Raw genomic sequence first — 23,131 nt, 5'->3', positions numbered from 1 at the left:
TATATGGATGGATTTCTTTGCTTTATGGATCTTGTCTGCTGTGTTGTAATCATAGGCAGGCAGCTTGACCTGGAGACACTTGAATTTCTTGGCTTTATGCACATCTTCCCCTTACGCTAGAGACAGATCTGAAGTCCTTGCTGCCTCACTTCTGTAGGAATGTTATTATCCTGTATATACAACACAGATGTCTTAATCTTGTATATATATTAACAGCTGAGACAAGGAAAGTTGTGGAGATAGGATGCTGCAAGGAGATGGTAAATCTCTCCATAGAAATTAAATGCTAAGTTGAGGGGGGGGGGGAACAAACAAGATCATGGCGATAGCAGCTCAGAACAGATGGATCTCTAATCTCTTCTGAAAGCTTGATGGTACTACTGTGGTAAACTTTGTCAACTGCTACTTCAGTTCTCAAGTTGGAAATGAAAACTTGTGGTGATAGTGTATAGGAAAAATAACAGTTTACCTCTGATCCACACATTTCCAAAGATTGTTTCTGTAGCATATCTTTTAACTGTACATCTCTGTTGGTGCAAGGCTTTTGTAACCAAGAATCATTCTGAATCATTTGGCATGAATAAAATGTTAGCATGCAAAAATAAAGGTTTGTAGGGGTGGGGGAAGTACAGAGAATGTTGTGTCACTGAGATGGGATTTTGTATTTGTTGCAGTGTGGTGAAGGTCTTCCTTGGTGGGAGCATTGGTGGGCTAACCAGCATTGTCCTGGAAAAGCTAATAGGAAACTTAAGTGGGTAATCAGTCCAGCTTTGTCTCTGAAATGTAGTACGCCATGGTATGCCATCCTGAACTGATGGGTGCTTGCATTGCAAGACAGTCTGGCTACCAGTCAAGAAAAAGAGAATATTGGTATATTGGTATATTGAGATAAGGATCTACATCATTTTGGATGAAATTTTTGGATAGCCTGTGGTTGAAAATAAGAATTCAGTATCTGGCAGGGGAGTATCGAATCTTCAGCTAGTTCAAGTGTAAACCAGTTTCAACTTAAAGCATGTGGCACTGTTAACATATTGAGTGCTTTATGGCAGTGTATGAAACTGTGAGCATTGCTTTATTGACTTGAAGTGTGGAAAGTACCAAAATGCCATGCAGAACTCTTGCTGCTAAAGCAAGGTAAGTATGCTACCATCACAGATCCTCCTAGGTCATCTCATTTATCTTGCTTGAGGAAGCTGTGTAGCTACCAAGGCATCATTTCTGCTGGAAGATGCTGGTGCTTCCAAGAGGAGTCCATGAGGCATTGTGTCGAAATGCAGGTTACAGGAAGTATATTTCAATACAAAATGCTGTGTGCGTGTGCTTTGGAGAAGAATGTTTTAATCTAGATTTTGGTAATTGTTGCAAAATACTACATATACTGCACACTACACTTAAAATCTGCATTATAAATAGAAGTGCCATTAAGATGGGAAAAAGTATGCTGCCAATTTTGAAGATGAGTAAGAAAAACAAGAGGGTCATTTTAAACCTCATTTGCTCCCCTGAAGGAGGCAGGAGTTGTCAACTTTCTGCAGAAAGTCCTGTCAAATATCAGCTCTTTTATTGAGGAAAAAATCTAAGGTTGTATGTACTGCATTGTTATTTGTGCAGGGGAAGCAAAGCTAAAATTACACATGCATCATTCACCGATTTCTGTACTGTAATACTCTGAAAATGTAAGCGTTTGAATTTTGTTTGTGCTTAATTTCTGTGTTGGTATGCTGAGTCATTGAGTTGGGGTCAAATCTTTTCTTATTCACATTTTAAACAGTTTGGTCTGTCAGAGGTTTTTAACAAGTAGTTGCTTTTAAAACGAATGATGATACAATGTTTTTGCCAATTTATAAACAAAGAGTGATTCTGTGTAACACAAACTTAATTGAACTTACATTGTCCTTATCTGATAGGAATTTCAACTGGACTGTTTAATCTTTTAAAGCATTAATCTGATTTTTTTTTTTTTTTTTAAAGCAGATTATGTCTAGTCCAGATGTTTAAAACATCAGAATTTCTGTGGAGTACTCAGGGCTGATTGAAGCAGATTGCTTAGAAATGGGTTTTGTAGCTGGGTAACCAATTGTACAATACCTGGAACCTGTGAGAGACAGGATCCTGGTCACACACAGATGACTTGCAAATTTCCTCCTTGTGAGAGGGATATGGGTAGGGAGATAGCCCTGCGTTCCTCTTGCCTAGGAAGAGGAACCCCTGCTAACATTGTGTTTGGGAAATGGAATAAAAATGCATTCATTTATCTTCTGCTTAACCTTGGTTGCACTATCTAACATTTTTTCCGTTGGTTTTCAGAGCAGTCTGTTATTTAAATGGAGTCTTTTACAGTACAAACCTTTCATATTAAAGAAGATGACCATCTTTTTCATAAATTCTTGTGCGAAGGCATCTCTGTGAAGTACTATGTTGTTGCTGTGGTTGTGAAATCAACATTAAATATAATTGCTCGTATTGTGTATTTGCTTGCGTAAATACAAAAAGAAAACAAAAGTGTTCCTACTTTCTGCTGTTGTTTTCAGGTGGCATTGATTCTTCACAGCCCGTGCAGTCTGTGAGCCAGAGCGTTCAGCTTACCAAGCCTGGGGTTGGGGCACCTGCTTCCTCTGCTCTGATATCCTCAGTGAGGACGCCGGCCCCAGGCCTTTCTTCACAGCCACGATCCTCACCCTCCATTACACAGTCACCGGACTCAGCCCTTCAGGAAGGTACTAAAAGGGAATGGGGAAATGTAATACAGACCTCTGCCCTGTTCCACGTGTGGATTTGAATGCTGGAAGCTTCATTGCTCTTTTGCATTTGTCTCACTAGTGGACTTCTCCCATCTTGTCAAGCTCCTTTAGTGTTTGTGACACTCTGGTTCTGTTTGTTTTTTACTTTTCCCTCTTGTGTTTGATTTCCTCTGGTTATATATTGTCGCTGGCTTTGCCTGCCTTATTGTCACTTGCATGTCTCTTCCTTTCAAAGCATTTCACTTAGTTCCATTAAAGAGTTGTTCACAATCCTGATATCCTAGAAGAGAGGCTTAAAAGTATCTTTTGTAATAAATCTGTTGCAAAATCAGATACAAACTAGCAATAGTGTAGCTGTTTTCGTGAAACCTGCTGCAAGCTCCTGTGGAAAGCTATTGCAGGAGTTCTGTGGGAGAACAGAGAGGCCCTTAAGTAAGGTTCTTCCTATTCTCATGTTGGTGACATCTTGATAAAGAGTGGGTCTTCAGCCTTCTGCCTTGCTGATGGAGCCACAGTGTTTTGAGTTGCCTTTTAGGCTGTTTAATATCTATGTTCCTACTATTCTTAATCTAATGTATTGCAGTGTTTTATTTCTTGCTGTGTAATTTCAGAATTTTAAATCCTTATGGAAAAATAACTCATTGTGCAGAGTGGAAGTAGACGCTGGTTTTATTCAGAACAGGGTGATATAGTTAGCCTTCAAAATAATTCTGAAAACTGTAGTGTTTGGCAATCATAGCGTGCTTTTCATTTCTAACTTTAAGAGTACTGACATCCATGTGTAAACTTCTCCTTCTCTTCCATTTCTTCCTTTTTGCCTATGCAGCGAGGAACATAAAGAAATAATTTCTGTGAAGAAGATGGAATCAATTCACAAAGATAATTATTCATTTCTACTAAGTGCTACATACAGTGTGCTGTTTCCAGGAAAATAACTCAGAGCCGTGCTTGATTCTTGCACAGTTCTGTAGATTGCTTTGGTACTGGGTAGAATTTAGTTGTACTGCAGTTGTGTTTGCTAGGAAAAAAAAAAAACAACACTGCTTAGTTTCTAAAGAAACAGCATGACCCTGTTGCAGATGAGAAAAAGGACTTAGTTGTTTAATTTTGCTTGCCTTAATGTGCTATGTATATATAGCAGATTATCTGTCTATCTATATACGTATACGTTTTCTGCAGTGATTCCTAAGTAATGTATCACATGTTCATGTGGAATTAAATGCGGATCACTGTGGTCATTGCTGAGCTCTGCACTAAATTCAAAATCATATATGTAAGTTAAGGTTTGTGCAGTATGTAGCTGGACGAGCACTCTTCACAACCAGTGTTGTGCTTGTACGTATAACAGGAATATGTAGCTAAGTCATCGGGTGCTTGCAATGAGCTAATTGTATTTACATTATTGTAATCAGTAATTTATCTGTCTCTCATCAAATGCAAATTTCTACTTTTTTATAAGTATTAGAAGACTTTGTAAACATTTTTCAATTAGTTTCTGTTGTAGGAGTCTGAAATACATAATGTATTCTTGGAATACCTTTTTAGCACCAGTTAAGTGTGATAACTTCTTTTGTAGAAATTTATCTACTGAAGAAATTGAACATATCTTCTGAATATTTCTCTGGGTTCTTAGAAATTCACACGTGTTTCTCATACAGTGATGAAATGGACTGATTTTTATCCTAACTGTAGCGTTGTCTACATGGGAATGTTCTGGAAATAAGATTTGCATTCATTCAAGTCTTAAGTGTCTTTGTTTTAAGCCCTTGTGCGGGCATTCTTATGTAGCATTTAAATATGGCAGTTGCTTAGTTGGGTAAGTTCTTCCAGGGGGGAGAAAAAAAAACACCTAAAATGTATTCAAAGCCTTTTTCGTCTTAAGTGTCCATACAGATGTAATGCAGATAAAATAATCTTCTTGGAAATGGCATCCTAGAGATGGACTTTTGTGTGCATGTATCCTGTCTGGATGTTTTTTATATACTCTCTTATGTTCTGTGTTGTTGAGAGGAACTGGTAAGTAACTGAAAATAATACAAAGCTAAGATAAAGAAGAGAGTTCACTTAGTAAAAATTACTATTTGCAATATTACAGTGTTCTTATCCTCATAGCATGTGCATTGAAAATATGAGGCTTATGCAACTGAAGACCTTTAAAATATAGTCTATTTTTGCATGTCCTTATTTCATTTTCATTCTTGGTGAGGCCTCTATTATGAAACTTAACCTACATAAGCATACAGTTTGTTTTAAAGTCTTTTATTATATGAGTGGTTGTTATTTAAAATATCTAGATAGTTGGCTTATTTCACAGACAGATGATTTCTTAGTATAGTTTAGCACTTTCCTTCCTTTTTTAAGCAAGGAATTTTTAGGACTGGAAGACTTTAACAAATTATTGGCTACGTAGACGGCACTAAGCACAATGATTAGTTATGATCACACTTGAATTGCTGTGTCAGCCACCCATGCCTGTCCCTCAGTTGCCTTCTCCCATGTGCTGGCCTACTGGCTGTGCCACTGCCCTGTGAACCAAAGTGAGGGGTTTCTGCGTCTGAGATTGACTTTTTAAATGGAGTTATTTTTCAACCAGATCAGATGATGGATTTGTTTGCGTCAGTGAACAGTTGTGCTGGTAGAACGCAGCAGTATCCTAAAGGCAGAAATTTGTACTACTGCTGGCAACAAAAATAATGTTCCGAGCTGGTAAGGTGAGAGTTCAGTCAGCCCTGCTTCCAGACTTCATAATGACCTCATAGTTTCTCATTACTAAATTACTGTCATTCACATATTTTCATTTATCTTCAGTATTCTTTCTGAACCACGTGTTGTCTTCGTGTATGAACCAGTGACAGGAAAAGGAACAGTTCTAGAAGTATGAGTGTATTCGCTTGGTTTTTTTTCCCAGCATTTTATAAAGATTCCAAAGGGGGCATAGTAGAATAACTGATTCATTCCTTTCCTTTCATTTGTCCGTGCTTGGAATTTTTGAATTGGTGTGCCCTTTTCAGGTGGATCTACTTTCCATCCTCCTCTGTCTGTGATATTTGTTAGGAATCTGTCTTTGCACTCACATGCTGTGCTGAGCTTTTGTTGTGACCTCTGTTTCTGTCACACTTCGTAACTTGTCTCGTTACCAATCTCTGTTCTGATTTTTTACTTATTACTTGCATGTCGGTGATCTTAAGTTGATTTTTCTCCTTCACCATGATTTAATTGTTGTCTTATTCATCAGGAGTTCTCCTGTGCCTGAGAGAATGACGTGGTCTCTTCAGCTGTATTCTCTTTTGGGGCAAAGAAAGTTTTTGTTTGTTTGTTTGTTTTTGTATCATTATCAAGTGCATCTGGTAGCCTTCACAGGAGATGAGGAGAGGAAACAGTGGTGCTAACTGTACAGAGAAACTAAAACATTATACTGTGGTTGTCTTCACTGCTTCCTAGTTACTGAGAAAAAACTCGATTGGAGTTGTAAGATTGTGATGTGCTAAATGAAGGGAAATAATGTCAGTCACTTTGTGCACTAAACTGTGTGGAAGGTACAGCTTCCCAAGAATGCTGTGATACACCTTTGCTCTGTTTTCTTTTTACACTCACTGTGCATAGATGCCCTTTGCCTTGACTCTTGTTTTCCTTTAGTGAAATTGAAGCAGTGCTTTGAGACTGCTTACATGAGGAAAAAAGAAAAAAAGAAGAAAAAAGGCATGTACCTGATATTTTAATTAAAATAAAGGTTGATGTAGTAGGTTTCAGTTTGCAGTTGGGGTTAATAAATACCGTGATGGTTTCAGATTGTTTAAGTTGTCATGTCAAGTTGTCATGAAGCCATGTCAGTTTTGTAGTGCTATGTAGTGTGAAGATAAAAAAACGTTCCAGTGTAATGGTGACATTGTTTCTGTGGGGAGTGAAATCCTAAACTCCTGAGTTTGGAAGATTTAGATTTCGCTGTAGTGGTCAACCAGATTGCTGGGAGGGGAAATTATGTTTCTTCTTGGTGTGTCTTTTTCTGGCTGCAAGCCTGTTTCAAAAACTGTCCTAACCCTGTCCCACAGCAAAGGAAATTTAAGAGTTCTTGGAAATGTTTAGACTTAATTAGTAACATTGTGTATTCATTATAAAATACTGCAGCGTGCTTTACTCTTTTTAAAGTGATACATGCATGTGCTGTTTTTGTGTATTGTTCACATATATTTGTTTTAAATACCGTACGTGTCTGGTTTGGAGTTGTCTGAGTTGTCATCAGATCTTAAACGTGAATGGTAATTTTTAAGTATTTAAGTATATGGGTCTACAAGCTTGAATTTAGGCACTAATTCTAAAATAACACTAAGTTTTCAGGTTTGCCTAGTTTAAATTTCACTGAAAGTGTTGCTGAAGTCTACGTTTGTATTCTTATTCCCTGTAACAGCAGTATGTTTCATTAATTTCTGACAGCTTTCACACTTTGAAAGTGAATGCCTCCTGCTTTAAAGGGCAACTGTGCCAAGTAGAAGTTGAGTATCAATGCCTTCATAACATAATTCAAAATTATCTGAGAAGGAACACATTTATGTATAGGTGTTGCTTTTTGTAGACATTCCAGGCCAAACTGCTGTTAACTGTCTATGCAGAAAGTCTATGTGTACATAATTTACACACAGAGATGTGAAACTTTCTGCTAACCTCTGTGTTACTAATACCTCACTGGCTCACTAAAAACTGCTTCTGCTGTATACTTCATAGATCAACCGTGGGTCTAGTTCTCTAGATTGGATAGGGTTGTACATTCAACTGTTTGCATGTTGGGATTTTCTCTGGAATGGCTAATATCTCTCACTTTTATTGCAATGATTTGTGACTTTTGTTTCTCATCTTTCCTGTCTGTCTGATTCTTATGTTTATGCTTTCCACTTCACAGGCATGCAGTATGGTGGATATGTTAATAATCAAGCTAGCTCTGCACCAACTCCCTTGTCATCAAGTTCAGATGATGAGGAAGAGGATGAGGAGGATGAGGAAGCAGGTTGGCTTTAGCTTTACACCAGTATCTTATTCCCTTCCTACTCAAGTTTTGTTCCATATTTCTCTCCCCTGAAATTATTTTTCTTTATTTGAGACAGAAAGTCACTTTGACTCAGTATGTATCACGTTAACTAGAGAATTCCCATACATTAAGTACTATTGCAAACAGAAAGGAGTTCAGTAGTGGTCATCAAATGTTCTTTTCATATTAATATTATGTTTGTTTCTTTTCATATTAAGATCAGATGTTTAATGTATCTCACTGGGTAATATTCTCAGCTTAGAAGACTCACTGAGTTTTAGTATTTATATTTGAAGTAGGTTTTAAATCACCAAGTGAAGATACCAACATATGGAACTCTAGACCGATAACAGTTTATTTTGCAAATAAAGCAACTGCATGCTACTTTTTATAATATTAAACAGCACTGACCTGGTTATACATTCCATGTATAGGAAAACCTTACAATTAAGGTAGTAAAGTATAAAAATATTGGAAATTTTTAAGTTTGGGTTTTTTAAGACAGTAAACTAATCTATTTCATTTTTCTTTCTTCTTTCATTACATGCTGCATTCATTACAACCTGCTTGCTTTGTGGCAACCTAAATGCAGTTACTGTTTATTAGGAAGCAGTTTCTCCTGCTTGATTGAAATGTTAGGCTTTTGGCTGCAAGGATTTTGTCTGTATTTGACAGAATTGTCTGGTTTTCAAATTCAGTATGTTGTGTTTCTTGAACGGCAGCTGTTTCTTCCAAAGAAAGCTCAAAGAAAAGTTTGCTTTGGCGGCTGTGAGGCAGATGCTGTTTGAACTTTGCTTTCTGAAGAATAGAGGGGTTTTTTTTGTGCAGGGCTTTCTACTGAGTTTTCTGCAGAAAACTATGTTTGCCTAATCCCCTCCCCCCCTCCGAGCTTCTTTTACCACAACCTTTTTTTACTTATTTTGTTCCCAAGCCCTACTAGAGACTAAATTCTCTTATTCTCTACCATCCTAAATTCTGAAAATCTGTAGTTCCATTAAAGCTTGTAGTCTTTGAACTATCATCGTTTTCAAAACTCAGGAGAGTGCAAAGGCATCTAGACTCAAAGCATAAGCTGCCTAACTAACAAGTTTCCTCTTTTATGCCCTGTCACCAGGGGTTGACATATATCCTGACAGATTTCTAGCTCTGGCTGTGCCAGTGGTTTTACAGAACACAGGTGTGTTGTACGTCTGGTTGTCTGTTTTTTTTTTTGTAGGTTCTCAAAGCTTTTTTGTACTGGGACCTTTGACTATCATGCTAACTGTGTGAAAGCTTAAGTTATTTTCATGAAAATAACTAGATAATCTTAAAAGAATGTTGTAAGTATTGCTTCTGTCCGGATAGTGTCTATAATTATTATTATTTTTTAATTTTAAAACATTTTTTCCCTTCTTCCCAGCATCCTCTGGTCTGGTGCTTAAAGCACTAACATAAATGAACAGCTGTTGAAGCTTATTTTAAGTATAGGCAGCTATTTAATTTTATGGCAGTTCTTGTGTTTTTTATTGAGGGAAAATGGTAAAATTTTAGATGCATGTAGTCACCTTAGAGTCCAGAGGTATTTCTGATCTGCAGGGAACTGCACACCTCATTGTTTTTGTAGTAAACCACATAGTTCCCAGTGGACGGTGAGGTGTGTATTAATTCTTGTCCTCATTGGTACCCTGACTATTCTGAGAATGTGTTACAAAAATGTCAACAGTCTTAAGAAGGAAAGACCTTATGTGTAAGCTCTTCAGTAAGTATATGGGATACTCTGAAGGGAATTCATGTTATTTTCTTAGGCAGATCCTGTTTGTGCTTCAGAATATCTGAGATCGTAGTTTAGCTAGAACATCTCTGTGTGTCAAATTTGCTGCTTGTTTTTATTGATACTGTTTTCTGTTTAGTAGAAATAGGACTAAGATGCATTATTTTTATTTCCAGCATGCGCTTGAAATATTTTCTTATTTTCTCTGTTTGTCAGTTTGTTTTCTCTTGCCCTCCAGGGAGAGCTTGGGAAGCATATAATGTTATTTTTTGTAACTCATTCTATCATTAATATCGTCTAAGGATAAAGAATATTTGATTTTATGTGCAACTGCATTCCAGATAGATTTCTTTCAGTGAGTACAGCTTATTGTGGAGAAAAATGTCTAACTGGTGACACAGTGGTTAAATGGGAAATCTTGAAGTTGTCTTGCATGTTCAGAGTTGTGTGTATATCTTCTTGGTATTCTTCCGAAATGCAGAACAAGCTCTTCCGGTCAGATGAAAAACAACTTACTTAAACTCTTAAGTAAATCTCGTTGACCTAGTAAAAGCATATTTTGACTTCTTAGCAGTAGGACAAAGCAAAGCTGTGCCACACACAAAATAATGAATCCGGTTTCCTTTCGTTTCTAGAACATAAAACAAACAGCAAAACCAACAAAAACTCAACCATGTTGGTACATTGGTTCAGTTTGGCCTGAAGTGGGGATGGTGCGTGATCACTCTGAAGATGATGGGAGACTTCTGTTGTTAGGAGTTGTGAAGCAGTCTGTTTTTAAAATGTTGTACATTGCTTTGTTTCATGTGATTCAGAAAGAATAATCTCTTGGAAGAATTTTTTTTGGTTTCAAGAAACAACTTTTTTGCATTGCTTTTGTCCTACCACGTGTCTCTCTTTTGCCATTTGTTTTGTGTTAGTTCCTAAAAATAAGTTGATTATTCATCTCTTCTTTCCTCTCCTTTTTGCAGTGGTAATAGCTTTCAAGTCTTAGGCCATGGTGTTTGTTGTTGTGTGGTTGTTAGGTTTTGGTTGTTTTTTTTTTTTTTGGTAATAAATCTTCACGGTTCCTTACCAGAGTTTTTAGAAAAAAATGTCTCAAAGATTTACTATTTGAGTCACCTAAGTTTTTGTTTTGTTTTGTTTTTTTTCTTAGCACTTGATAGTTCTTCTACTACTAGCAGTGCGTCTCCTGTTCTGAACAATTATGATGCCCTGGAAGGAGGTGGCTATCCAGGTAATCCATGTGTTGTTGCGTGTGAATTCTGAATTGTTTGTTTAAATTTACTCAAGTGTCTGCTGTCTGTGATTCTTTTCCCTTTCTGATGTTGATTGTTGTCCATCATTGAACAGGGGAGAGGAATTACCTTTCACGTTTATAGGAACTGGGGTAGCCTTCAGAGAGATCAAGCCTTGCTTTTTCAATCACTTCTCACAGATTTAACAGTGAAGTTTGAGTAATAATTAAGAAAAATTTCTCTGTATCACAGGCCGTAGTTTCCATCATAATATTGAGGGCAGTGCTGAAAGTGTGCTCTGTGTGTAAGCAGTTATCTTTCTCTAAGTTATGCTGTGTGCCTGATTGTGTAGGCTTAGCAGCTGATAATAGCTGAGATGCACCATGTGAAGTTTTGAGAGACCAAAGACAGCAGCTAGCAGAGATGGCTGGATCAGGTTATTTTCTTTTTATTCTTCTACATGCAAAGAAGATTTGAAAAACATAGATGGTATGCTGCTTATTTTAATCTGTAGAAATATCAGGAATGTCAGGTTTATTTTATGTGATCTAATAAGTTACCTCAGTCTTCAAATCTGTCATTTTGGGAGCAGGTGGCAAGGGTGCTTGTAGGTATGTTAGTCAATATTATGTTATATATTTTTATATTATAAATAATGGATTAATTTTGGGGGTCTGACCATCTAAGAACGTCACAGTAGTTTGCTTAGTCCATGGGTTCTTGTGTAAAGCAAAATCTATCAGCTAAAATCTTGATACTGCTCTCCCTGTTTGGTCTGGTTGGTGCAGTAAAGGCAGAAGAGACATGACTGCAGGAGTATGAATTTTAATTTTTCAGATAATAACCAAGCATTTTAGTCTTGTTGAAGAGTTATTCTGAAAATGGCTTATTCCTTATGCTTCCTTCAAAGAGTAGCAGGATTAACTTCTTTTTATTTTTACACCATCCATCTGAACTGTTTGAACCAAATCCAGATTCTTCAAGATTGTTTTTTTTGGGCGATTCACATGTCACTTCTCTTCAGATTTTACCAAGCCTAAATTCTTCTAAGTCTTATCTCGTATTCAGAAGCATTAAATTCAAAAGCGTTGTTGGTTTTGGTTGTTGGTTTTTTGGTTTTTTTTTTGTTCTTTTTTAACAATAGTTAAATTTTCTATGGATTGAGGGCTGTGTATTTACTTTCATTTTAACTTTTAACAATCCTGACTCCAAAGCTCTGCTGCAGGAATAGGAAAGAGGGACTTGGATTTCTCCAAGAAAAGCGCTATGTCTATATATAGGGATTAGTACTTTCACCTCAACGGTGTGTTTTAAGAGTATTCATAAGTGGCTGCAGGAGAGACTAAGCATCAATAGTAAATCCTGGAATATAACGTACAGAAGTGTATGAGGGTGGCTTTTGTTTTGTTGTTTTTTTCCTCTTTTAATTGAAAAACTATTTTTAAAAGTTATGGAGTTTTGGGTTTTTTTTTTTGTTTTGGTTTGTTTTTGGTTTTTTTTCAGAATGACATCTACAAGTTTTGGGTAATAGATACGCAGATCTATGGTCGTCTTCCCATGTACAACCCGTTTTTGGCATCAGCTGCAGTAGACTTAGTTGCTAATGGCTTATTTACATGCGATCAATGCAAAAAAAATCTTGCTGGATAATGCAAAAATTATAAATTGGAAAAATGTTGCTTGTTAAAATGCATTCAGGAGTTGATGTCTTAACTAAGAAATTGAAATTCTACTGAATATCTGAGGGGTATTTTTGTCCTTCCAGAGACACGCTCTGTGACCAGCAGCCCAGTTCCTACTCCACCAGCCCCTCAAACATCCAAAACTTCCAAGCCCTTTGGTTATGGATATCCAACACTGCAACCTGCCTACCAAAATACAGCACCACCTACTCCTGTGCAGCCCACTAATCCAAGCCACCATCCTGGGTTTCAGCATTATCCGCAGGTTCATATTTTATTTTGAATGTTACTTGATGTAACAAGAAGTCTTTTCTGTATATTTCTTTTTAACATTTTATGTTTGTAATTTGTGAATGAGTAAATGTTGAGTGTCACGCTGATCTCCTAGCTCTGAGTTCCTTGGAAGGCTTTTGAACTGAATTTTGAAGCGTGTTGCCAAGTAATTAAGCACAGCCACTTTGCTTTTACTAATTAATCCAGTTATTAATAGCAGCTACAATTTTAAGATTTATTGTTCTAAAGATCTATACTTCATTGATGGAAACAATAAGGAAGGTCCACTTACACCACTGAACCATCTTACAAGTAAGGTGTTTCCTGGAGTCCAGATGAAAGAGCTCCTCAAAACTGGGGTGCATGATGTGGCTGCCTGCCTGCTTATGTTCTGATCTCCTGGGTACCAGAGAGCACCAAACACCCAAACAGTTGTGTACCCAGTTCTCATTAGCAGTGCTAAGATGTGTGTAAAGGCATGTAGAAAAACAAGCCCACTGATTTGTATACGCTGCTTTTTCTGTAATAATGCTCAGCAAGCAAATGTCACCAAAGCTATTGTTGTCAGTGATCAGAATTCCTTATTGAGCTAAGCATAATACCTTAAGGAAGCATGTAGTAGCCACTAAGCCTTCCTTGGTTACAAAGGTAGTGTAAAATATGATATATAGAGAAAATGCTTAATTTTCAATTGAAAAAAAAATCATTCTATTCAGTGTAGATTTGTCTACATGTTTTTATGTTTTTGTGTTTTTTAGGAAAATCAAATGCCACTTGAGCATCAATTATTGATTTGGAAAACTTACAGTTTTGTGATCTCTTTTAAAAGTGTTAGTCATTTTTATTACGATAGCTTAGTTTTAATTTAAATGTCTTACGTAATGAATCTGAAGTTGTTTTAAATTAAAACCGCTAGGCTTTAAAGGTACCTGGTTTTATCTTCCTAAGCTTTCAAGAACATTGTAGTGTCCTTTCGTAAAAATGGCAAGGCTTATTATGAAATTCTAGACTTCTCTTTCTTTGAGGAGACACAAGGAGAAGAGAGCATCTTAAATTCAGTCTCCAGTCATATATCACGTGTTGTATAGTGAAGAGAGAGCTAGGTTCTTTTCAAGTGTACACAGCAATAAGGATAAAAAAGTGCTGGGTGCGAGAGGAGAAATTCCAGTTGTACGTATAAAGTGAAAATTCTCCAGAATGGGATTGGGGAAGCATTAAAACAGATTGTGCTATGAAGTCTTCTATCCTTGAGCACTTTCAGAATTTACCTGGCCAAGACTGTGAGCATTCTTATTAGCCCTGCTTGATGAGAGAGTTTTGGACTGCCATCTCTGACATGCCTTCTAACCTAACCTTTTCTCTTCTTCTGTGGTGGTTACTGTATTTAAAAATAAATGTATTTATGTATGTTTAAAATGTTTTTCTTTAATTTGGAGGAATTTCGCTAACATCTTCAAAGAGGGAAGAAATCTCCTCAGTCTTTCTAGTTAGGCATTTCTCCTTATCCTGGAAAGCTTAAAGCTTTCAGCTGTCACTTCCAGTGACAGTTCGTAGTTTGAATTTGGTCCCGGGAAACATATTTTAAATCACTGCTGTGAAACGATATTCTTGTTTGTCTGGTTTTGTTGTTACAACTACTGTTGGTATCCTTTTTAATAGAGCTCTGGAAGAAGAAAAATTACAAGAAGATTTAAGATAGTTATGTAAATGTGACTGTGTGTTTATCAGTTTGCAATGCTCTTGGGGCATTTCGTTTTTTTCTTTTTTTCAGCAATATCCAGGTGTGAACCAGCTGTCCTCTTCCTTAGGAGGGTTAAGTCTGCAGCATTCTCAGCAGCCAGAAGGCTTGAGACCTGTAAACCTTACACAGGATAGAAATATTTTACCTGTATCTTCAGTTCCAGCTCCTGTGCCGAACTTGAATTCTGATCTTAGGAAATTAAACTGCAGTCCGGAGTAAGTATACTGCGTCTAAAAGAATGTGTTATGTGCTTCAGTGACGGCTTACTTATTTTTTGATGTTACAAATAATTTAAAACAGGCTACTGTTTTGAATTCTTTGTAATAGTATAATTCCCTTGACTCGAAAATAAGTTTGTCGTCTGCATCTTTATGCAAAATATGAAGTTGTCCTGCCATCAGAATGCTTTATATGCAGTATGAGTGTAGCTTAAAACACAAAGAAACCTGCTGCATCTTTGCCTTATGTTATCTGTCTTTAAATAAATAAAAGAATACATACTAAAACACCTTGACATCACACAGTACCATTTCATGGAATTTTTTTGTAATATTGCATAGGATTTTGTTCCAGAAAACTGTGGTGACTGTACAATTAATATACTAAATAAACTGTATGTTCAACCATTGTAATACTGCAATTACGATGAATAATTTTACCTCCAGTTAACATCCATCTGCTATTTCAAGTCAGGTGCATCTCAATATAGTGAAAATTGCTTTCCCCCCAGGCACTTTAATTCTAATTAGAAAAGGATATATATTCTTTGCTCCAGATTAACTCGTATGGCTGCCCTGTTGGCAATGCACTGTCCCACCAGAAAATAGGTCAGAAATGAGGATATAATCAGTCTTAGGCATGTACAGTACTGCTGACGCTTTGGGTTTCTTTAGTACTACTTCTGATTTGAAATCAGTCCTGTACTTTGTATTGCGTGAATATAAAAGGTTTTGATCGTCTTGGTATTTTACGTGCTCTTCTGCTGCTTTCTTTTACATAAATTTTACTTTCTTGGACTAGTGAATGCTCGATTCCTTCTTTAGTTCCCTTGTTAAAACAAAATAAGATTTTGAGAATGAATAAAACCTGTCATTTTAAATTAAACGTTGTATTTAAAGCAGTTCTTTCTTTGTTTCAAGTTTGTTTTGCTGTATATGTATTACAGAACTACTTAAGTGATGTAGGGGAGTCTTCTTCAATTCTTCTGAAAGTTTTTTTTAATTCCTTTTCCATTACTCTTTAAATCAGCTTCGTAAAATACAGGTTTTCTTAAATGTCAGGGTTCTTTAAAATCAGGAGTTAACACAATGTTTTTAGCATCTTTAAAACAAAATAATTTTCAATGAAATGCTTTTATTTCTTTTCAGTTCATTTCGATGTACATTGACAAATATTCCACAGACGCAGGCTTTGTTAAATAAAGCTAAACTTCCTCTGGGTTTGCTGCTACATCCCTTCAGAGACTTAACGGTAAAGTAGCTTACTTTTTTATTATATTTATTTAATATATTCTAATATCCTTTTTGGATCAGACAGAACAAGATAATATGACCTGTAATTACTAAATATAACAGAATTTGCTGGAAAAAAAAAAAAGTTTGGGAATCAAAAGAGAGAATTTAAATCTTGAAATTGCTGCCTCATTGAAATTGATAAGGGAAAAGCTTGGGACTTGCCCTTCTTTTTTTTTTTTTTTTTTTTTCATATTGTTGAAATGGCGAACAAAGATTTGTTTGCCGGTGGTTTTCTGGAGCTCTGAATTGAAGGTTGGATTGTGGGGATCAAAGCTATAGGACGCTTTTTGAGAAGGTGTTCACAGTGCTTTCTTGAAAGGCAGTGCTAACATGACAGCACTTATTGTGCCAGTAATACAGGCAATAGATGCTACACACAATATAAGACTGAAAGGTAGAAACTGTGTTAAGGCTGTTGAGCTGCTGTTCCATTCCATCTAGCTTGTTTATAATTACGTAAAAAGGTTGACAAGTTATCTGATACGGCCTTCTTTTATTTCTTTGAATTTTTTGGCATGTAAGGTTTGCTGTCTGAGCATCCATGGTCACAATTTGTCCTTTAATAACTAATCTTGCTGTAGTTAGCCTTATTACTATGGCTGACTAATTTTATTTAAAGTAGTGTAGCATCTGAGATTAATGAGTTTGGATTAAGACAATTGGAATTATTACTTCTGATCTTAAAGAGATTTTTAATAGGCATTGTTACACACTGTGAAAATGGTCTAGAAAAGATCATGAAAAATGATAGAATGTGTTTTGAAGCTTTTATACACTGTGCTGCACAATAATGGTCTTCATAAAATGTATTAGCTACCTTTGTAACAACTTTCTCTTCTTTCGTTTTAGCAATTACCAGTGATAACATCAAGCACAATAGTGAGGTGCAGGTCCTGCAGGACATACATCAACCCTTTTGTTTCTTTCATTGATCAAAGGAGATGGAAATGTAATTTATGCTATAGAGTTAATGACGGTAAGTTTTGTAACAGAAGAAGCTTGCATTAATATATTTCTAGTATTTGCATTGTATCACTCCATGGGATATTCTTAAATAGATTAAAATGATAGTAATCTGAAGATGTTTTTTTAAGTATCTGGATTTTGTCAGATATTGTGCATTTTTTAAGAAAAAATCATTTTGCAATTCTGTGGGAGACTGAAGATATAATCAAATTACCCCGACTTACTTGTGTAATAAAATCAATTTACACCACCGACTGCCATTGTAACGTGCAACTGGACGGATGATGACAGCTAAATACTGTGTGCAATCTAAGCTAGATATTATGATAAGCAGTAGAGATTGAAGCTTGTTGTGAAAGACTCAATTTGCATTCCTTCTTTTAACGTTTGGGTTATTTTACTGTTGAAAATGAAGCTTTTTTCATTTCTAGTTTCTTAACTTTGATGTATGGGATGCTTTTTGTCTTGTATCCTTAATGCGAATATTTTTCCTCTTAATTATTGAAATCTGTCTGTGTTCATTTCAGTAATTGTTTTTATTTGCTAGCAAGCATATAAATTCTGGAAACTTTTCTTTTTTTCCTAGTCCCTGAAGAATTTATGTATAATCCTCTGACGCGATCTTATGGAGAGCCGCACAAACGGCCAGAGGTCCAAAATTCTACAGTGGAGTTCATTGCTTCCTCTGACTACATGGTAATAAATAAATTGTTGTGGTGAGCTTCCACAAAATTGCAAGTTAATATAAATGCACTTGAAGTTAACATTGAACCTGGCATGTTGCTCAGGTGATATGTAGTAATTTTCCTATAAAGGTACTCCAAGACCAGAGAACACTTAAAGCTCTTTTTTTTTTTTTGAGTTTTGGCAAATGTACATATTCAATCCAGTGCACTTTAACATTACACAGTCTGTTTTGATTGTGGTACAGTGCAGTTTCTGGATTTTCCCTTTTAGTGAAGAGGTTTTGAAAAGCTGGTTGTGAAATAACAAGAGAGCTGGGTTCAAATTATTATTATGTTTCTAACCAGTAATCAACCTAGGATTGCTGTAATAGTAGTCTTGTCTTAAGAATGATAAACAAAGCTTGGAAATTGGCCCTATTCATAATGACAGTGTTAATGGCAGCAAAAGTGAATTGCTCTTTTGAAATGGAATTGGAGCACTGTGGCCAAGATGTTTGGGAATGAATAAGTAGAGCTTGCTATGTAGTTGTAAGACTATTTCTAGCACAGATTAATGTATCGTGTTGTCCACATTCTGAAAGACCAGTGAGTTTAGAAGAGTAAATTCTGTATCTGGGAGAAAAACTTGATGCTAGAGTTCAGTGTTGGAAGGAGAGTCTAACAAATCGGTTTTTTGTTCTGAAACATAATGTTGTATACTGTTGCAAATAAGGAGTGTTAACCACTGGGAATTATTTTTATGTAAGAATTTATTCACCTGGCTGTTAGTTAATTTTATTCTTTGGTACGATGTGTAGCTTGCATTATTTTAAATATTCCCTTTGTCACCCTTCTATTGACTGATGTTCTTTAACATTTCTTTAACTATGATTTTTGTGTTTCTTTTTTTTTTTTTTTTTTTCCCCCACTTTGTAGCTTCGTCCTCCTCAGCCTGCGGTATATTTATTTGTTCTAGATGTCTCTCATAATGCAGTGGATGCTGGGTATTTGACAATAGTCTGCAATTCATTGCTGGAAAACCTGGACAAGTAAGAATATAAGTAATCTTTTAAAATTAGCTAATAAGTGATTATGAATTGTAGTAACCTAAAGTTTTGAAGACAACTTGCATATGATGTTTAAAAGTGCTGTCCCTCAGGGACAGAAGTTCACAAGATTCTGAAATGAAACATTCACGTCTTAAAAACAGGAACAGCAGTAATAACAGTGCAATAAAATAGCCCAACTGAGAAGTGTCTTCCCATTTTGTGGTTAAAGGTGGATCTGTGAAGAATATAGAGCTGTAATTTCTAAGAATATGAACAAAGATGTAAAGTGCTCATTTATAATTAGGAACTACAAAAACAATTAAATGACAGATTTTGGCCAGCCTTCAGATGCTGAAACAGCTGAGGTGCTGCATAACGAAATGTTGTAACGGCTAGTGTGAAGCTGCCTAGTTGAATTGTACAGTCAGTTTGGGTTTTTTAGATCAGTTAGCTGTGTCTATCTGTGGCACCTTCTGTACGTCCCTCATTTTTGCACTAGAACAACATCTGGAATTTTTGTTGGTGCTTTTTGTGGGAGGACCGATGAACTTCACTATGCTCGTGCGTCTCAAAAAATGATACGCATCGTATGGAAACCTTTCTTTGAAAATTCTTTTCCACAGCATCTTATTAGGAAACTTAAAATTTTCCTTTTTGATAAAGGCACCGACACATACATCAAATTCTTCACTTACAAATACTATATTAGTCTTTGTTCAGAGTCTCATTTTTAGGAAAAATAAAATGCCGTGTGTTTTTAATGCCGTACATAAGAATATGGGCCACCAACCTCCCCATTTAATACTAGACCCAAGGCTCTGTCCAGTCTGGCCTTGCACACCTCTGGGGACAGGGCATCCACAACCTCTCAGGGCCTGTTCCAGCACCTCACCACTCTCTGCAAAGAACTTCCCTCTGACATCCAACCTAAATCTTCCCTCCTTCGACTTAAAACCGTTTCCCCTTGTCCTGCAGTTATCAACCCTTTCCAAGAGTTGATTCCCCTCCTGTTTGTAGGCTTCCTTTAGGTACTGAAAGGCTGCAATGAGGTCATCCTGCAGCTTTCTTTTCTCCAGGCTTCCTCAGCCTCTTCGTAGGGGACTGTCCTTTTCTGTTCTCTTCTCACCTTCATAAGTGAACTGATGAACTTTAGCAGAAGCTTTACATATGTATGTTCTTTATGAGTGAGAAATGTAGAGCCTAATAGTTGTCTTTTTCTTCTGCTAATGCTTAGGCTGCCTGGAGACTCAAGAACAAGAATAGGATTCATAACATTTGACAGCACTGTTCAGTTTTATAACTTGCAAGAGGGTTTATCTCAGCCTCAGATGCTCATTGTTTCAGATATTGATGGTGAGTCACAAGAAAGCGGAGACATAAATTTTTGTATTTTGTCCCTCTAACAGAAAGATTTGAGTCTCTTGAATATTCCAGTGTTTGGTGAATTTTATTGAATTTATAGGGAATATATTTTTGAAAAATAATCATATGCTATCTACTGAATACTTGATGCTTAAAAAGTGAAAATCAAACATTAACTTGGCTTTGAATAAAGCAAGCTTTGTTACTTATCTCTCAGAAAAAGTAGATCTTATTTGGTGGCAGTTACAGCAGTGAGCAATGAAATGTTTTGTTCTATGTTAATGTTGTTGTTTCCTTATTAACTTTTTTCCCTTTTTTCTACAGATATTTTCCTACCTACACCAGATGGCTTACTAGTAAACCTCCATGAAAGCAAAGAGGTATGGTTACTCAAAATTAGCTTATCACAGTTAAGCAGTTAAATATTCATAATGAAAGTTCCTTTTAAAGTTTGAATTCAAGACTATCTGCATAATGTGTAAATGTAATGTTACTTCCTAGCTATCAAAAATATTACACTTCTTTTGGCACGTCATTTTTTAGCGTTACTATTTTGTTTTCCCCTCTCGAAGCTAAGCTATTTGGTATTGATTGTTACGGCAATACAACTTGTTAGAAATAGCAGAAAATCTGAAGCTTGCAAATCTCATAAACAGCTTTTAATCTGTCTTTGCAGCTAATAAAAGATCTGTTGAATGCATTGCCAAATATGTTCACTAATACAAGAGAAACGCACAGCGCCTTGGGCTCAGCTCTTCAGGCTGCATTTAAACTGATGTCTCCAACGGGAGGTCGGATATCTGTTTTTCAAACTCAGTTACCATCCTTGGGTGCAGGGCTTTTGCATTCCAGAGAAGATCCCAATCAAAGGTCGAGCACAAAGGTATAAAAGCTTAGGTATACATCTCAGGAGTCTAGTGACTGGGCACTTCTCTCTGACTTGCAGAGCTTGCAGATCATTATTGCAGTTCACTAAATTTGAAATGCACAGAGTTAACGAATGTGTGCGGTCACTAATTTAAGCATACATTTGTGGTACTGCGCATGAACTGTTCTTTGGGCCTTTGGTCTAGAACTTTTCTTGACAAGGAAAAGAAAGCGTGTGCATCTTCTAATCCATTTGTCTTCAGCTTGGGCTTTGAGTGTACATAAGAGGAATGTATTGACCTGTACACTTCAAACATGATTTCTTAATGTATTTATAAGGCCGACAACAATATCTACTAGTTTATGTGTAATTATATTAACTTTTATTTGCATGAGTGTGTAAACTTCTCTAAAAGAATTATAACTGCTTATAAAGGTGAACTAAAGTAACATGCAACATAAAATTTTATTTAAAAGTGCCTATAAAGAATTGCTTAGAGGTAACTTTTGCTATTAAACAGTACGTCTGTTGTTTCTTAATGTCTTAAGGGAGCACATTCAGCGGTCTAATTCTTTCCTGTGTAATTTTTCACCAAAGGTGGTCCAGCATCTTGGTCCAGCGACAGATTTCTATAAAAAGTTGGCATTGGACTGCTCAGGCCAGCAGACTGCTGTGGATTTATTTCTCTTAAGTTCACAATATTCTGATCTAGCTTCCCTTGGTAAGGAGTACCTAACACATGTGTTTATTCTTTCCGTAGTGTTTGTCTTAGAAAGCACAGGCTACTTCAAGAATTCTTTAATTGTGTCACTCATTTTGCACTTCTGTAAATGCAGCTAATGCTGCTGAGGTGTTGACTTTGAAGTTGGTATCAGTAAAGAACAGGAGTATTGGATTAGTGTCATCAAAGATAATTTATTCTGAGATCTCAGGTTTAAACCAGGAAGTACCTTTCTACTCAAAAACAGAAAGCAGTCTGACGGCAGGAAATGAATGAAGTTTAATCAGAGGGGAGAGCTGTGAGCTGTTCTCACCTTTCAGTACTAAGCCAAAATTTGTCTGTGCACAGCTTTGATAGTGCAGACAACCAGTATTTGGATGTGCACTCCTGTCTTAGTTGCTGAAGGTAGTTGGGGATATTGAAGTAAATGGTCACTGCGTGTTGAAGTGACTTAATATTAATGTCTTCAGTGAACTGAGTCACAGACAGATCTTGTCATACAGATGTAGTTCACATCGGGGGAAAAAGGTCAATAGAGATGTGGCTTGCAGAACATTGTATGCAATTTTTACGTCTTGGTTTACTTCTTCACCGTATCTTTTTGTTCTTCACAGCTTGCATGTCCAAGTACTCTGCAGGATGCATCTATTATTACCCATCTTTCCACCATAGCCATAATCCTGCTCAGGCTGAAAAACTGCAGAAAGACCTTAAAAGATACCTTACCAGGAAGATAGGATTTGAGGCGGTTATGCGCATAAGATGTACAAAAGGTATATTAAGATACTGTTACATGTGAGAAAGTTGATGTAAACATTTGAACTGTTACTTTGAATGCGCTTATCTTTCACTGAAGAATAAGATACTGGCAACTTCCGCAGCAGCTGTTACATTAACATTTTCCATTTGGGTAACAGGGTCTTTTTTTTTTCTTTTTTTTTTTTTCGCTTTGTTTAGTTAAGATTGTGCCATTTCAGTTTCAATTTAGTTGAAATGTATAGTGTAAGAGCAGTAGTCAGTTTGGAGTGTCAGAATTGAACACGAAATCTACAGGATCAATCTGAAATGTCTGATGAGTGTAGTAATTGATTCTGCTTAATATTTGGTGTAAATATTTTCAGTATATGTTTCCGTGTTTTTAAACATAGAGTGCTTGTGGGCTTTAAATATTTACCAGAATTTTTCACACTGTTAACTGTACTGTCTGAATTATTTGATCTACTTGTAGGTCTCTCAATACACACTTTTCATGGGAACTTTTTTGTCCGATCTACTGACTTACTGTCTCTCGCCAACGTCAATCCTGATGCTGGGTTTGCAGTACAAATGTCCATTGAGGAGAGTCTGACTGACACATCTTTAGCTTGTTTTCAAACTGCTCTTTTGTACACCTCCAGCAAAGGTAATGAATGAGATTCAAATGAATTTGGCACTGTTCGTGCTTGTTTTGTTTTTACTATGATGTTTGTATGTTTGTATAGCTAGTTGCACAGGTCTTTGTTTATCTTCGTAGCCTAGGGGAATCTTTTCAAAATTAG

At 36.4% G+C, this 23,131-nt stretch overlaps 1 protein-coding gene across 2 annotated transcripts in view; it reads left to right on the top strand.

Annotated features, from left to right (window-relative positions):
• Nucleotides 1-23,131, top strand: part of LOC122191466 (protein transport protein Sec24B-like) — a 40,935-nt gene that overhangs the window by 9,019 nt on the left and 8,785 nt on the right. Inside the window, exons 3-17 of one of the 2 annotated variants that reach the window (XM_042891736.1) lie at nucleotides 2,535-2,720; nucleotides 7,639-7,743; nucleotides 10,671-10,751; nucleotides 12,518-12,699; nucleotides 14,479-14,663; nucleotides 15,816-15,918; nucleotides 16,812-16,938; nucleotides 17,515-17,624; nucleotides 18,530-18,642; nucleotides 19,877-19,995; nucleotides 20,329-20,384; nucleotides 20,681-20,887; nucleotides 21,470-21,593; nucleotides 22,208-22,366; nucleotides 22,822-22,995. In XM_042891736.1, the coding sequence (XP_042747670.1) occupies nucleotides 2,535-2,720; nucleotides 7,639-7,743; nucleotides 10,671-10,751; nucleotides 12,518-12,699; nucleotides 14,479-14,663; nucleotides 15,816-15,918; nucleotides 16,812-16,938; nucleotides 17,515-17,624; nucleotides 18,530-18,642; nucleotides 19,877-19,995; nucleotides 20,329-20,384; nucleotides 20,681-20,887; nucleotides 21,470-21,593; nucleotides 22,208-22,366; nucleotides 22,822-22,995 (2,031 nt within the window). The remainder of the gene's footprint in view (nucleotides 1-2,534; nucleotides 2,721-7,638; nucleotides 7,744-10,670; nucleotides 10,752-12,517; nucleotides 12,700-14,478; nucleotides 14,664-15,815; nucleotides 15,919-16,811; nucleotides 16,939-17,514; nucleotides 17,625-18,529; nucleotides 18,643-19,876; nucleotides 19,996-20,328; nucleotides 20,385-20,680; nucleotides 20,888-21,469; nucleotides 21,594-22,207; nucleotides 22,367-22,821; nucleotides 22,996-23,131) is intronic. The other variant, XM_042891737.1, reaches the window with a different exon arrangement.

The sequence above is a fragment of the Lagopus leucura genome, unplaced genomic scaffold (genome assembly GCF_019238085.1).
Source record: "Lagopus leucura isolate 7727_CA_CO unplaced genomic scaffold, USGS_WTPT01 63739-0_obj-0_obj, whole genome shotgun sequence".
NCBI lineage: Eukaryota > Metazoa > Chordata > Aves > Galliformes > Phasianidae > Lagopus > Lagopus leucura.
The sequence above is the reverse complement of the archived record's forward strand: the minus strand, read 5'-3'. Positions and strand labels throughout refer to the sequence as shown.